We start from the raw sequence: 15,824 nt of genomic DNA on the forward strand, positions 1-15,824 counted from the left end.
AAAGTGTATGATAGAAACCCAAAGAGAATACAAATTCTGGCCTCTTTTCTTTAAAGTAATCAAGATAGCCCTACCTCTTTCTAGCAGATAAACTCCTAAATATACTCTTTCAGAAGAAAACCCGGAGTGCCAGGAGATACTATTTTGGAAGAAAACTCAAAACAAATAAAAAAATCCCTATATAGGAAGTAAAAATTTATTTAGTATATGTGGAATCACATAGATTAACAGATAAAGCAAGTATCAGGTGACAGAAGGAATAAGGAACACAGACAATGAAAAAAAAAAAAAGATTTAGTAAACTATTTTCTTCCAAGAAACAATACAGGAAAACATCGCCTACAAAGTACAAGTTATTACACATGTGCACTGTGTAAAAGCAATAGGTACAACATAAATAATTGCCACAACCATTAGAAGGAATGCTCACAGAACAGGACCATACAATAACTCTGGTTGGAAAAGACCTCCAAGGTCAGCTAGCCTAACCTCCTGCTCCAAGCATGTCAAACAGTGTCAGTTCCCAAAATGGTTTACAAATATCTTATAAGTTCAATTTGTTGTTTACAGAGGCATGTAATTATACACAGTGATGAAACCTGATAGTGAGACCCTGTTCAAAGTAACTTATGGCCCAAACAAACCAAGTACAGACAACAGAGATCAGAGCCTAAATCATACCTAAAACCTTTTGTATTTCCTATTGGATGGCTCTAAGGAAGTCCCTGCTCAGACCTTTGTCTTTCTGAATTGCATTTCAGAGATACCTAGTTCTCTCTTCTGACTAAGCACTAAGATTTCAGCAGCATCTGCACCCACTTCCTCCTATTGATTAGTAAGGTCCTTTAGAGTAGTAAAATAAATTTCGTTATTCTTTTAAAGCTTTGAAAGAAAACAATTCAGATGGAAACTAGACCATCACAATGCTGCTGAGAAAAAGAAACCTAGGTGGCATGACTACAGGAGCTGAAAGTCAGTCTCTGCCCTGTCTCCAAGGCCCATTACTAAGATCTGTTTTGGAATATGCTCCCACACCGCACAATGTGGTCACATCCATACAGCTGTATATTCCTCAGGTTCAGTTTGGGCTACATATTGGGGGACAAAAAAACCCCAAACCAAACCATAAAAAAAACCCAAAAAACTCAACAACTCGATGTATCAACAGTTACAGTCTCTAGATAAAAGCCAGCTAACCAATGTCTATCACACTTTCCCAAATTCTAGTCAAACAAGGGAAACAGTGTAACTTAGAAGGTACGGGATAGCCCAGAGCTCCAGCTTCAACTCAACAAGTCTAGACATGTTGTCCCAGACAGTTATGACTTCACTTTTTGAAGTAGAAGTATATTGAATAAGTATAGACAAGAAACTCTGATTGGTGTAAAAAAGCCTTTAAAATAACATGGTCAAGCCAACAATTTTAAAACAGGTTGGTTTTGCCTATCAAGACCATCTAAAGCAAGTTAAATAGAGACACTTTACTTGAAAAAAGTAAACTGAAAATATTCTTAAAACAATATATATTTACATTGTCAGTAATTTAAATCCCCACTGACTGTCTCGTTAATGAGCCTTGAGATCAAGATTTTCTGCTTGTCCAGAAAATAGGTATACCATCAACCATCCTTTCTATGTTCTCCTCTATCCATATATCCTTATCTGAGAAGGCCACATGTAGAACACACAAAGTATGTGAGTCAGTTTACCAAGTTTTTGTATTTATGCTTTACCAATTAGTGCATTTGAAACAGAAATGAATGCATCTGCAAGCTATACACAGCACATGATGGGACAAAGAATACTCTCCCCTTGCATTACAAAAAGAGGTGACAGAATAGCGAGCCATGAGCCAGCCCCTACTGCTACGTGAAAAACCTTAGGGAAATAATCTTGCTTACAGATCATCTATTTCCTGCTTTAAGCAAAGCCCCACCCCCGTCCCCTTTCATTTCTGGACCCAGTTCTCTCCTAAAGGATTTCTGGAAGATATGGGCAGAAAAATAAATTAGAATTCCTGCTGAATCTGTTTTTCACTTTCCTCTGTATAAAGCTACCAGGATGCCTGTTGCAAGGTTAATTATGCAAAACAGAAACCAGGAAAAATCGTGTGTCACAAGACTGAAGTAGCACCAAAAGCCATCATTTCCCAGAGCCTTATGACTTGTACATCCCATCTCCTCTGCTCCCTCTAGAGCAATTCTGCTGTGAGCTGTTCTTCCTAAACTTACATCCCTATGGGTTAGAGAACATTAAGTGCAGCACAGCATTTGCCCAGGAGGCTGAAAGTAAAACTGATGAGAATTCTATTGAGTTTCATTGAATTTTTCCTTTAAAAATTATATTAAAAAAGGGCAAAACCCAGCAGTTACAGTTATACTAGTAAATTAAACATAGTTAGTGATGTTGGCCTTGAGGCCAACTAGCACAGAACAGCCTACATCCATGCTATCTAATTCTCAAACTCCCAAACAAAGCAGCCACATGTATAAGCGTGTTTGGAACAGTGTGTGGCACACACAAACCCCTGGGCTAACCCTGAGAACAGTTTGGCAGAATGGTCCAAATGGTACATGCAACCACTGTAATGGTCTGACAACAGGGACAATGGCATCCAGTGACTCCGAATGTTCCCTTTTGAGTTTTTTATGAGCACAAACACAACTGCTGTGAGGACACTGTGTGCTTCAGGTGCTATGGCTAGCTGCAGCCATGCCACTAATCAATACAAACCAGAAGAACAGCCATGAACTAAGGTGAAATTTAAAGCAACTGAAATGAACAGTTCTTTTCTCTTTATTTTCAACTTTATTTCAAAATTTCCTTTTCCACAACTTTGTTCAAAATGAAAAGTATCTGGCCCATTTCAAGGTGAAGTTCTAGTCTTGAGAGGTTCAGTGAGCTATGGTAAGAAAAGAATACTATACTCAGTTGCTTTTATTACCAGACTGGGGGATGGGGAGAACCACAGGAGAAGGAAAAAAGTTGGAGTAGAAACAAAGCATAAGCAACAGACAGTGGGAACTAGAGATTAAGGAACTGGAAAGGCTGGGAGAGCAAAACTTCCACTGACCAAATGAGGGGAAGGTGGTAAGCCTTTTGAAGCAACTAATAGAAGCTTTCAGAACATGTATCTTGAGGGTAAGAGGAGCCCTTCATCATCCAGACGTCTAATAGAAAACCAAAATAACAGAACAAACAGCCCAACATATTTGTGAAAATGTTCAGGACAACTGTTTCACAAAGTTGATGATGCCAGAAGAGCAGTTACTTCACACTTCAATCTATTAGGGCAGGCTCCATTTTAAACATCTCAATGCGTACAGTGATTTGGCTGGAAGTGGTAACTAGAAACATTCACTGTGCCAAGGAAGAGGAATAAATGAGAGCAGTAGAAAAAGGGGAACAAATTTTTATCTTCAATTAACTGAAATAAGAAAAGCAAATTTCAACAAACCCTTTGAACTTGTTGCTAGAATCTCTTGAGAATATGATTTAAAGGAGGATGGGCATTTATTGTAATGGAAAATGCACAATGGCAAAGTATTCCAGTGCAGGGGAGAGATAGGAAATGTAGTCTGAACAATACAGCCTGCATCAAAAGCAGCCAGTAATAAGGGCCTGAAACTAAAAAGAATCATATTAGGAATGGAAACAAGGGCATTTTAATGAATATAAAGGAACAGCATAAACTGTCAGGAATAAAAATCAGAAAAGATAAAAGCACAGCATGCATTATTACCACTGTGCAATATAAAAGGCAAACAAAGTTTCAGAAATATTTTAGAAGTAAGAATAAAAACACAAAAGTCAGAACAGAACCCTGATAAAGAAGAACAAATGAATAACAAAACAGAATCAAATGCTGTTGTCTGTATTTCAGCCTTCATAAACCAGATTTACTGTAGCTAATACTAGAAGTTGAGTTTGTTAATAGGCTAAATAATATGGGATATTTAAGTCAGTAGGACTGGAAGAAATACATGCTATACTTGAGAAACAAAGAGATGTTATTTCTAAACTATGAGTGATCATCTTCCATTATACAGTCCTGGCGAGATTGCCCTAAGACAGGTCAGCAGCAGTGAACTAAAGCACTCAAAGGATATTTGTTTGCAAATTGTTTTCAATCAAGGAGGGAGAAAACTGCAAAAAAGTTCCTTCCTACAGAACCTGCATGAGGAAGAGCTGCATATGACATATGGCTGAGGCTACAAACATTTTAGGGATAAGATCTTAATAAAAAGCATTCTGATAAATGGAAAAGTACTTTACATCAACCAAGTGAAACTTAAAAAAAGACCAGCAAATCTTTAAAGGATAAATCAGGGAAGTCAACATTATGTTGCTATAGAGGTTAAGCTTGTTCAATGCAGAACAAAGGAGACAAGCTCCTAATAAATGAAAGTTTATTATAAAAATTGTTCTCCATTTTAGCTGTCGAGTTTTAACTGCAAGTAATACAAGACAAAACTGGCTTGATCAGCAGTAAAAAATATTTATTTTATATTTTAGAAAATTAGTTACTGAAATCAACTGCCTAGAGATGCAGTGCAATTGCATTCACCTAATATTTTAAAACCAAGTTGGAGAAACTTTTGTCAGAAATGGTACAGATACACAACACAGAAGGATAAGCAAGATCACTCTCAAGTCTTTTTTGGCATACAGTTCCATTCATCTGTGGTGACACAGCAAAACTAAATATTAATTTTATTTAAAAGAATTTCATTGTGCTTCTGAACTCTCTACCTTCAGGGGGGGAAAAAAAAAGATGAAATTAATATTCTATATTATTAAATGGCTTACTAAACACATCTCTCAATTTGTAATACAGCATGGCTGCTTCTTTTATAAAAAATGATATGGAGACATCCTATCCTGTCTTGTTGAGAAAAGTTTTACTTAGAACACTGCAGTCGGTCTTCCTTGCCAGACAAAGACAAGAGGATGGACACTATTATCAGCATAGCCCGAGTACCATGAATTCTGGGATGTTCCTGAAGTTATTCCAGATTAGCCAAGGCTTCCGGATAGCACTCCCAAACGAACACATAAGCTGCCAACAAACATTTTGTGGTACAGAATCACAGAATTGTAAGGGCTGCAAGAGACCTCAAAAGATCATTCAGTCCAACCCCCCTGCCAGAGCAGGCCACCTACAGTAGGTCACACAGGAACTCATCCAGGTGGGGTTTGAATGTCCCCAGAGAAGGAGACTCCACAAACCTGCGTAGCCTGTTTCAGTGCTCCATCACCCTCATAGTGAAGAAGTTTTTCCTTCTGCTTCTTTGGAACCTCTTATGTTCCAGCTTGTACCCACTGCCCCTTGTCCTATCGTTGGACATCACCAAGAACAGCCTGGCTCCACTCTCCGGAAACCCACTCTTTATGTATTTCTAAACATTAATGAGATCACCAAGAAACTGTGCATTTGGACCACACTGTTGCTACCAAAAATGCTTTTTATCTTACCATGTCATACAAGTGACTTGGCTGCATATGCATTAAGGAATATAAAATTATAAAGGCAAAAGAAATTAAAAAAAAAAGGTAAATCTTCCTAAAGCTGATTTTTTTTAAGATAGTCTAATTAAAACTATTTTTGGCAATAATTTCTTGTCAGTATGATGAAGCAGAAGAGAAAAAAAGGCCTTGTTCTTTCATCCCCATGCAAAGCCAAAAGTCGTGGGGGGGAACATCCTAGTTTCATAAGGTTTCCAGTAGCTTCTTCAAAAAAGAAATTTGAATGTTCATAAATATAGCACTGAGAATCAGTAAATATGTGTTTATATTTGAATGGCTAGCAATAGGACACAGTGCATGTGTGATTTAATAAAAATACTTCCAAAAATGTGAAAGGGAAGAATACTCTGAAAGAAGCAAGATCTCGTATGATTTTATTGTAATGCTTATATATTCATACACATGTAAGAGGGAGCTTTCAGAAGACCTAATACTACTCTTAAGATAACCCATTTTACTTATACTATTATTTTATGCTTTAATACTCAGCCTAAGAATAATTCTGAGGATCAAAGTAAGAATCTAATCTACTCAATGCCAATGTTTGGGGCAAGAATCAGTTACAGAACAACTCTTCTGTTTGCTGTGAAGAACCCTTTCAACAGCATTTTGTTTAAATAACCAACCAACCACGGTTTACATGACTATAGTCTGTAAAAATCTCTCACAATCTCCTGTAAGAACTCCTATGTTGAAGAACTCAAAGGAAGCAGCTAAAACCCTCAAATTTCATGCAATAAAAGCTATAGCTTCACAGATACTACTTTAAACTGTCAGTGCTACCAAAAGCTGTAGCTCTGCCTCTCCACAGCCTGGCCACTTGCTCTGGCATCCTCCCTCATGCTATCACAAACACGTTTCTTTGCCAGGTTAGTTTTAACCTAGATCAATTTCCCAATGCAGCTCACCACATGGCTACCCAAACGCCTGGGTCAGCACAAGGAAGAGCACAAACAGCTGGTAGCAGAGGGAAGGCAGCACTGCTGTTCCTTTATGCCAGAACCAGCTTAAGATTTATGGGGTTTGGGGAAAACAACCACCTGATGTACTCCACACACTCACTGCCTGTGTTTCTCTAAGTAATAAATATCCTAGATTTTAGGGGCTTTTTCCTACTTTGTCTTATTTTCTTTCAAAAGAATGAAAGCGCCAGTGCTACTAATGGAACATAGTGAATGTAGTTCTTGAAGCAAGTGCTCAAACTTATTTTGATTACCACATCTGATAAACTCAAGACTGACATGAACGGGAGTGTCTAGTGCCATCCTTCTAGGGAAAAAAAAAAAAAAAAGAAAACAAAAACAAACAAACATAAAAAAGAAAAATATGCAGAATTCAATGCAAGTTACTAGCAAACAGTACTTGCTATAATGAAATCTTACCTGTACTTATACAAGCTATATGAATCATGCGGATTGCATTAGTTGGTAATGACATATATTAAAAATAGAGAAGAGAAGAGAAAAGCTTTCAATATGTCTTTTAATTGCTAGTTGCTTAACTATTTAGCATTTCATAGCATTTCAGTGTACCTACGACAACATTGCTTAAAAAGTTAAACTCACAGCATCATTGTATATAACACAAGGGAGCAATCATTAGTGGTAGATAAGGAAAGTGCATTTTCCCTAGCTATACATGACCCTGCTATGTTTCCAACATTGTTGTGGAACAGTGGGGCCAAAGGGGGAAAAAAACACAACTCCAGTCTGAGAAAGGCAGAGTAAGCTCTTCTCAGCAAGCCAACTGCCTTGGAAAACCATCTCTCAACTCAAATTATGTCAAAGAATAGAAATATCCACTTCCAATTACTTATCTTACGAAAGAACAATGACAAGAAGTTAGTAGGAGTTGAACACTCTAACAAGAAAGGAAGAAAAAAAAATAATATACACAAGCAAAGCCAAGAAAATTTTAGTGGTTTATTGTTTTAAGCTGAGAAGTCTCCTGTGTCATTGAACACAGGATGAAAAGATGTCTGCTAGTAGATGGCTGAGAGAGTCAAAACCAAGAGACTGGGTTCTTATTCCTCATTCTGCAATGACATGCCTTATGACCAATATACCTAATATGCTGAGATTTCACAGACTGTCATCATACTTGGTCTATCATGACACTGTCTGATAGCTCTTGGATGTCCTCTCACGACAAGTGCTACAGACATTCAATGAATCATCAAATACAAACATTAGCAAACTAAAAGCTTCTATGTCAAAAAAAGAGGAAAATCTCAAAGAATTCTTTATTTACAAGTGCAGTCTTTCAAATTGTGAAATCTGTAGGCTAGGGTTATAGAAAAACATCCATTTCCAACATTAATCTTAATCTCACTCCTAAAATACAGGCAGAAGATTAGTCGATATTTTAACAACTTTGATAACATGGCAAAACAATTCTATAAACCTCACTGTGTGTAATGACTTTCATGGTCATCCATTATGTAAATCTCACCAAGTACTAAAAATCAGCATATTAATACTGAGATCATTTACCAGAGATCATTTCTCTCCTGAGCAAAATAGTCCTGTGAGCAGTTTAAGCCAGGCTCCTATGCAAGGACTACCTAAGACAGTTGGAGAATCACTCGGTAATATGAATGAGGGAGGAAGTAATGCAGCACAGGCTGCCAAAGAAAATGGCACAGAGTTCCTATGGGATCCTGGTGCATGCAGCACATTCCTGTTCTACAATGGTCAAGAAAGGCCTTCCAAGAGACACTGTCAGATCTTGATGATGAAGCCTACTCCCCTGCCTCATCTCGTCCCACTGACTAAGCCACAGGTTTTGATACACGGCTTGTACAGGAAGATGTATAAGCCACTGTTTGCTTTAATAACTTAAACCTTAACCATTCAATAGTTGTAAAAAGCCCATTCACTGAAAGATTTTCATCTTGCCTTGTAGTACTGACTTTCCCCTAATTGTGAACATATATTTAGGAACAATTTTATTGTATAAACACAATATAAATTTTACATTTTCAGATTTTAAATTTGAAGTTAGCAAAGGGCAAAAGTAAAGATACGAGTAAGTATCACATAGAAGGTGTGTGATGAACTAAAGAAACACAGCTGAGCTATAAAAAGAATCCATCCAACATGTTAAGGTTCTTTTGAAATGAAGGTACGTATCTTTAAACATGAAAAAAAAAAAAAAAAAAAATCCTGGCAAAAATACTATGCTTATGTGTTAACAAAGCTATCTGCATGTGTGAAATCTATGGCCTCTGAAAACCTACTGCAGCTTACACTGGCCAAGGGAAGGAAAAACTAGGATGAAAATGAAAACATAGGTAATTAAAAACAAGCACCAAAAAGTTTTCCATAAACTTCATGCTTTTTGAAACCATTCTTCTATATAGGCTGGTTTAAACTATATACATTTTAAAAAGTAATTTGAAACATACATCAAAGCCTGAGGGATGCTGAAAGCAACATTTAAAAGGAGCTTAGGTACTGACTTACAAAGTAACTGTTATCATGATCACAATCTATGAGACTTCTGCTACTTAATTTTTGGTAAGAATATACATCTGTTTCTGCTGCTTATAACCTGTATAGCTTAAGAAAGCTCTAGTTCCCAAAATAGATTACAAAAAAAAAATGTTTACTGCACCTGTACAATACTATTCTGATACATTTTCATGAGTAAGTAGCTGTTCATACAATAACAATACAGTTAAAATGGAACCAATACTCTTTCCCTTTAACTTCTTTTTGACCACACTCCTATCCTTCAGGTCCGTAGCCTAGAACTTGAGGTGTAATCCAAGTATAGGAGTTAAATTTCCAAGATTTCAGGTCATATGATGACATGGTCCCTAATTATCTACATTTTTCCTCTACAATAGCAGCAAGACTTCTTTTTTAACCACGTATCTGAAAGTTTTTCTCTTACATCACATTGTATCTTCAGCTATGCAACTTTTTTTACCTGTTTCTGGCTTTTGTAAATGCAGTCTTATCACCTTTTTAATTCATTTGAAAGGTGATACTACAAAAATATTTCCCTCATGCATTGCTTTTAGCTCTGCATATTCTTCCTTCTTCCTGATGAACCAGACCATCAACAACCTACTTGCTCTCAATTTCAGGGCTCTTTGTGGCCTATTCTTGTTCCACCTCTTAAATTTGAACCACTGCTCTACACAGGTACCCAACTGACAAAATGTAAGGAAGAAAATACGAGTGTTTGTCTAGCACTTCAGGCAGGAAACAAACTAGCTATGAAAATCCTCAGGGTGACAATGCTACCCTCCTTTAAACATATCCTTCAAGTCTGATGCCTATGAATCATTCACCGATGCTGAGATAGCCAGGGTACTTGAACTCCTGCATGTTCATTTGCTCCTAACATTCTCAGAGCTCCCTTGTGCTTTCCCAAAACTTTTCTTAGATTGACATGCTGTCTTATCTTTACATTTAAATTAAGGAATAGTTTGCACAGAAGCAATCTCTGCTTATGCATTTGTACTGTATGTAGTGTAATGGTGCCTTGGCCTCTAGGCACAGTTACAATGTAAGTAATAAAAATCAACTGTTCACCCAAAATAAAGTCTCCTGACAATGCTACTCATGAAGCTATGTCCTTCAAACAATGAAGTAGCATCATTCTACACCTTCTAGTACACCTTCTAGCATCATGGTGTACTATCAGTAACTCTCCAGCTACTGATGCCATTAATTCCCAGTTCACTACCTGTAGGAAACCTCTACTGTTCCTTACATATTCCCCTGTCCACAGTACGACTGGAATTTTTAGAGATAACCAGGTAGGATGTCTGATGACAGAGACTTGCACAGAAGTCGTCCTACTGAAGAACCCTGCACTCCCTCAATATAAGCCTGACTTCTGGAAAGAGCTGTAAATGCTTGGCATCTCACAGGAGCAGATTCAAGGCAGTTTTCCATCTGTCTGCTTAAACTTGTCAAATTTGCTTTAAAAAATGGCCTTCAAGAAGGTAAAAACCAACGTACAGTGTTCTCCAATATGGTATTGTTCTTTAATGGATGCATCTATAGCCAAAGAATTACTCTATTTTGGCTTTGCCACTTTAACGCAGGGCTTTTTGGTTTATCATTACTTAGACTGCACTTAGACTTAACATTCAATGGTACATTTCCTATAATGGGATAAAGCGGTTGAACAATTTGACTGGCTAATCATGATTTAGACATGTGATTACAGTACAGAAAATGGTCTGACATATGCTCTTTTATCTCGTTTACATGAGGTACATTAATCCAACTGGAAAGCACAGAAGTGAAAAGGAAGATGGGACCTAGTAGTTACAAGGAAAAAAGAAGTTACTTATTTTATTTCTGCATTTGTTATGCTAATTGTAATCAGTAATTTTTAATTAGCAAAACTTACAAAATAAAACCATTTTCTCCCCAAAATGAATACAACTAAAAAAGATTGGTCTATACTTAATCTGTGAAAGTTAGAAAATGACTGGTTTTGATAAAGTCCTAGTTCTAAAAGTCTTTACGTCTTATGCTGTAACACCTTTATCAACACTACAAGTTTCCCATAAAGATGCAGAAGTACACTTAGCACCATACCAGCCAGGAACAATCATAGTGAGAAGAAAAAAGAGCATTGGTTCATTTTAGTCTTTGTTTCAGCTAATTTCATTTCCAGCTCTAACACAAATGCTTATAGTTACGTCAGCAATAAGTTCATATTTTTACAGAAAAAATTAATTTCCCCCTAAAACCAGTCGACAATATTCCCATGACACCAAAAACCCAACTGAAAAAAAAACCAAACCAAACCTCTTTAGCATCCACTTTTCATCCAGACTATGTACACAATCTCAAACTGGCCTACAAGACAGGTCAGTTTCAAAATAGCACTGCTTTTTATGCAAACCAGTACATTTTTTTGTTGTATTTGCATTTTTCTTCCAAATACTTGTTTTAAAATAAATTTTTCAAAGGTTTTCAATGTGAGGTTCGGGTTCCATATGTAGATATAAAACAAAAGCATGTAAAACTGAGTGTAAAGGAGAGGAACCCAAGAACTTTAACACATGTGTTTGTTTGCCAACTACTTTCAGTTATCCCTAGATGAAAATTTGTATCAAGCGAATACTTAAGACAGTTACAAGAGGGGGCTACAAACAATGCATCTCCACCAAAACCAAGGGGGAACATTAATATCTTTGTAGGGAAATTTTTTGTTACTATATAAAAAATATATATATATATATACCAAACTAACAACAGTTCTGCCCTGAGATGTTAACACATATTTGTAGAAACAAATTTAAATAAAAGTAAGCACTGTCTTCATGAGGGTTTAGGCCCAGCACAGAAGAATCCCTTGCTAGTGTTTAGGACTTGCACTTTGACATCACGGTTGGAGCAGATGACCTTAAAGGTCTTTTCCAATCTAAAAGGAATTTGATTCAGAAACTGGTGGTGAGGTCTGGGGTGGGCATTCAGCAAAGCGCCAGCAACTCACCTGAGTTATACTCACGGGATGTCAAACAGAAAGCCTCCCTTCAAAACAAAGGGGAACAAACTCTGAAACCCCCAGGGCTCCAACACACTCTAGAGTGCAGAGGCTATTTTGCTCACAACCATTACATGTCTTCCCAAGACGTGCTCGCACAGCTTTGCCCTATTACTGCTGCCATCAGGTATGTCATGGCAAGACCCATCCTACTCAAAAATAACCCGCGGGGAGCGCAGCCAGCACGCCAGCGGCCACCAGGCCTCTCCGAGCCCAGCCTGGCTCCACATGACGTTTATCAGCGGCGGAGCAACCATACCCGCCGGTCTGCCCGGCTCCCTCAGCGGGGGAAGCGGTTGCTGGCACGACGGGCTCCCCGGTCCCCACGCTGCGGGAACTTGCGCGCGCGCGCCCGCCCGCCCGCAGCTGAAAGGAGAGGGGCGGCCCCGAAAGAGCGGCTCCCTCCGCGGCCGTCGGGGGCTGACGAACGCCCGCCCTCCCGGCGGGGAGAGGCCGCGCTGAGGGGGAATCTGCCAGAGCCGAGGCAAAAGCACCCACCCACCCCCGCCTTGTGTTTGTTGTGCTTAGCCACCGACCCGTCGGCGCGTCCCTCCGTGAGGGGCGGCCACCGCCTGACAGCTCTCAGCGCCGCCAGCCTCTACCCAGCGCCGGGCACACGGCGGGCTCGGCGGCCAAGAAAGTCCTGCCTCAACTTTGCGTGTGCGCGTCCGCACCCGCCTGAGCTGAAGCGAGGTGGGGTGGTGTTCTCCTCGCCACCCGCCGAGAATCATAATTTCTTTCCCCAAAAAGAGGAGGGGGAATAACAAGGGAAAGCGACGAGGAACTAGTGTCAAGCACAGGCAGTAGCCAGGCGACGCTGAGGGCAGCCGAGCGTCCTGGAGTAGAAGAGACCCAAAAAGGAGAAGGGGGAAGGTGCAAAGCCGGGGGGGGGGGGGGGGGGGGGGGAGAAAACGAGGAAGAGGGTAAAAGGGGGAAGAGCTAAAGAGAAACTCCGAAAGAGCAGAAGAAAGGAATAGGGACGGTGAAAGAAAAGTAGAAAAGGGAGAGCGGGCGGAGGAAGACAAAGGTGAAAAAGGAGGAGGGGAAAGTGCAAAGGGGAGAGGAGGAGAAGAAAGAAGGGCCCTTCTCAAAATGGCATTAGGCAGGAGGGAGGGGGCGACAAGCAGCGAGCCTCCGCTGACAGCTCTGCCTGCGCCTGGCCGCCTGCCCCCTGCCCCTCTCTGCCTCGCACACACAAACGCTGAACTTACTTCTTTCTGGCTCTCTGGAAAGGGGAAGCGCCATCTTTGCGAGGCCGGCCCCTAGGTCTTTTGTCTGTGGCTGCTGCTGCTGCTGCTGGGGGGGGAGCTCCAGGCTCGGGGGGCTGCTGCTGCTGCTGAGGCGGCTCCACCACCGCCACCACCAGACTCTTGTCCTCCGTTGACATCCTAGTCAGCAGGACGAGAGAGACACATGGATGATGATGATGAGGATGAAGATGAGGATGGTGATGGGATCCCGATGCTCCTCCTGTTCCCGCGGCTCCTCTCCTCCTCACCTCCGCCTTCTCCACCTCCGCCTCGCATTGCTGGCCTCAGCCGCCGCCGACCAGCACAGGTAGCAGGGGGAGCAGCATGGGGAGAGCAGGAGAAGGAGGGGAGGGTGGACGAAGAGAAAGAACGCAAAGGAAGGAAGGGTCTCACACACAGTAACACCCCCTCCCCGGCTCGGCGGGGTCTGTCGGGGCTGTGGGAGGTGACGGGCGAGGTGAAGAGAGCGAGCGAGACGCGGCTGATCCCACTGCTGGGCGCCCACTCCCTCTCAGAGGCCCCGGGAGCTGGCGGCGGCTCCGGCTCCTGCGCTGCCCGGCTGCGGCGGCCGCCGCTTCATTGTACACTGGCCCTGCGCCCTCCCCCCGCGCAGAGCCCCCGGGGGCGGAGGAGGAGCAGGCGGCGGCGGAGGCGGCAGGGGCCGAAGCCGAGCGGAGGAAGTTTTGACAGCTCCAGCTGTTGTGTGTGTCGAGGGCTGAGTCCGGCCGGGCTCCGCGTCCCCTTCCCAGCCGGGCCGGGAGCAGGAAGTTTAACTTTGGGGAAAGAAGGAGGAGGAAGGGTGAAAAAGGGGGAGGAGGAAGGGGGAGGAGGAGGCGGCTCCCTACCCCCTCCCCGCGGGGTGGAGATGGGATCCCGGCGCTGCCGCCGCTGCCCTGGTGTGTAAACCTCCCCCTCCCTGCGCCTCCCTTCCCCCACCTCCCCAGCCAGTGCGACACATAGACACAGAACCCGCCCGCCTTCCTCCCCCTGCCGCGGCCCCACACTGCGCCTGCCCGGCCCGCCCGCCCACCGTCCGTCCCACGGCGCAGACACCCATCCGCCGCCGACACTGACCTGACGGGCTGGCGGCCGCGCTGGGCTGCGGGGAAAGTGCGGAGCCGCGGAGCAGGGACGGGACGCGATGCGACGCCGCGGGACGCCACGCACCCCCCCCGCAGCGCGCCCCACGGGGGCCGCCAGGCCGCCCGCTCCCCCCCGCCCTTGTTTTGCATTTATTTTGCCGACGGCCCCGGGGAAAAGAAAAAGCAAAGCCCCGTCTGGATGAAAGTGGCGGCTTCGCAGGAGGGTGCCCCCGCCCCATACTCGTACATGGGCTGAACACCCCAAGACGGCGGCTCCGTGGGCAGCGCACGATGCGCGGCCCGGCTGAGCTCGCTCCACTCGAGCCCCAGAGGGTCGGGGCACGGCTGGCTGCAGCCTGCAGGCGACGAGCACCCCCCTTCCCCCCGCCGTGCGTCTGCGGCTCGGGGCGGGGGGAGGCAGCGAGCGGCGGGGAGCAGCGGCCGCCCCGGGGGAGGGGAGGGAGGGAGCAGAGTTCAGCGCTGTGTGATAGGGAGACAAAGTCTGAGGAGCGTGGCCGCTTTCCAGCAGCTCTGGCTGGAACAGCTGCGGCCGGTCGGGGCGGAGGGGGGGGGGTGCTCCCCGGGCAGGGGCCTAGCTGGCTGCCTGCCTGCCCGGCTGCGCCGCGGCTCGGGGCGGGGTTAAGCCTCATTACACGGGATTTAACGTGTCCCGGAGGCCAGGAGGGACTCCGGCTCCGAAGGGGAGGAGGAGTGGTGCGGCTTCGCAGCCAGAGAAAAGTCCGGCCACGGGGCGAGGAAGCGGGCCGCGGCCCTTGACTTTCCTCCTGGGCCCTGCCCCACCGCGCAGGCGGCAGCGGAGCGGACCCGCTGGCGGGGAGCAGGCCTCGCCTCTGCAAGCCCGGCCCAGAGCCCCCCCTCACCGGGCACCGCCCTGAGGGCAGCCCCTGAGGCGGCCTCCCCTCGCCTTCCCTCGGTCCTTCCCTCCCCGGCTGCTGAGGCTGGCAGCGCCGCGGGGCCCCTCGCCCCGGGACCGGCCGCTCGCCTCTCCCGCTGCTCTTGGCTGGAGCAGCGCGGGAGGAGGGAGTAACGCACAGATGCTGAATCATGACACGGGATAGTATGGAGCGAAAACAAGTGAACCCTGCAGCCCGCGTAGGTGACCCATGTTTGGGGCCGGTGGGTTTGAGAACTTCGCTGGACTGGGAGAAATCGTGGGGAGCAGTACCTCCAAGACAACGAATTACATACAAGCACATGTTGAGAGCCCCACGCTAAGGGCTGTTTTTTTTTTTTTTTCCTCCTTGTCATTTAGGTTTCTGCACTCTGAATCTCAGTCGATTAAATGGCCTAGGGTCACGTACAGGTACAACAGGGAAGGCAGAGAAGGAGGAGCTAATGTTAGTGTTTTCTTTTTTTAACGTAAAAATAATCACACAGCAATCCAGACCTTTACGGTGTTTCTCCTTCCCAAATTTTTCACTTGACA

General features: G+C 43.9%; 1 protein-coding gene across 11 annotated transcripts in view; it reads right to left on the reverse strand.

The window, feature by feature from the left end:
- Positions 1–14,200, reverse strand: part of KMT2C (lysine methyltransferase 2C) — a 208,107-nt gene extending 193,907 nt beyond the window's left edge. For 10 of the 11 annotated variants that reach the window (XM_061996240.1, XM_061996232.1, XM_061996230.1 and 7 more), the window contains exon 1: positions 13,257–14,200. In XM_061996240.1, the coding sequence (XP_061852224.1) occupies positions 13,257–13,432 (176 nt within the window). In that variant the 5' untranslated portion in view covers positions 13,433–14,200. The remainder of the gene's footprint in view (positions 1–13,256) is intronic. The other variant, XM_061996228.1, reaches the window with a different exon arrangement.
- Positions 14,201–15,824: the final 1,624 nt, after the last annotated feature.

The sequence above is a fragment of the Colius striatus genome, chromosome 5 (genome assembly GCF_028858725.1).
Source record: "Colius striatus isolate bColStr4 chromosome 5, bColStr4.1.hap1, whole genome shotgun sequence".
In the NCBI taxonomy this organism is placed as follows: domain Eukaryota; kingdom Metazoa; phylum Chordata; class Aves; order Coliiformes; family Coliidae; genus Colius; species Colius striatus.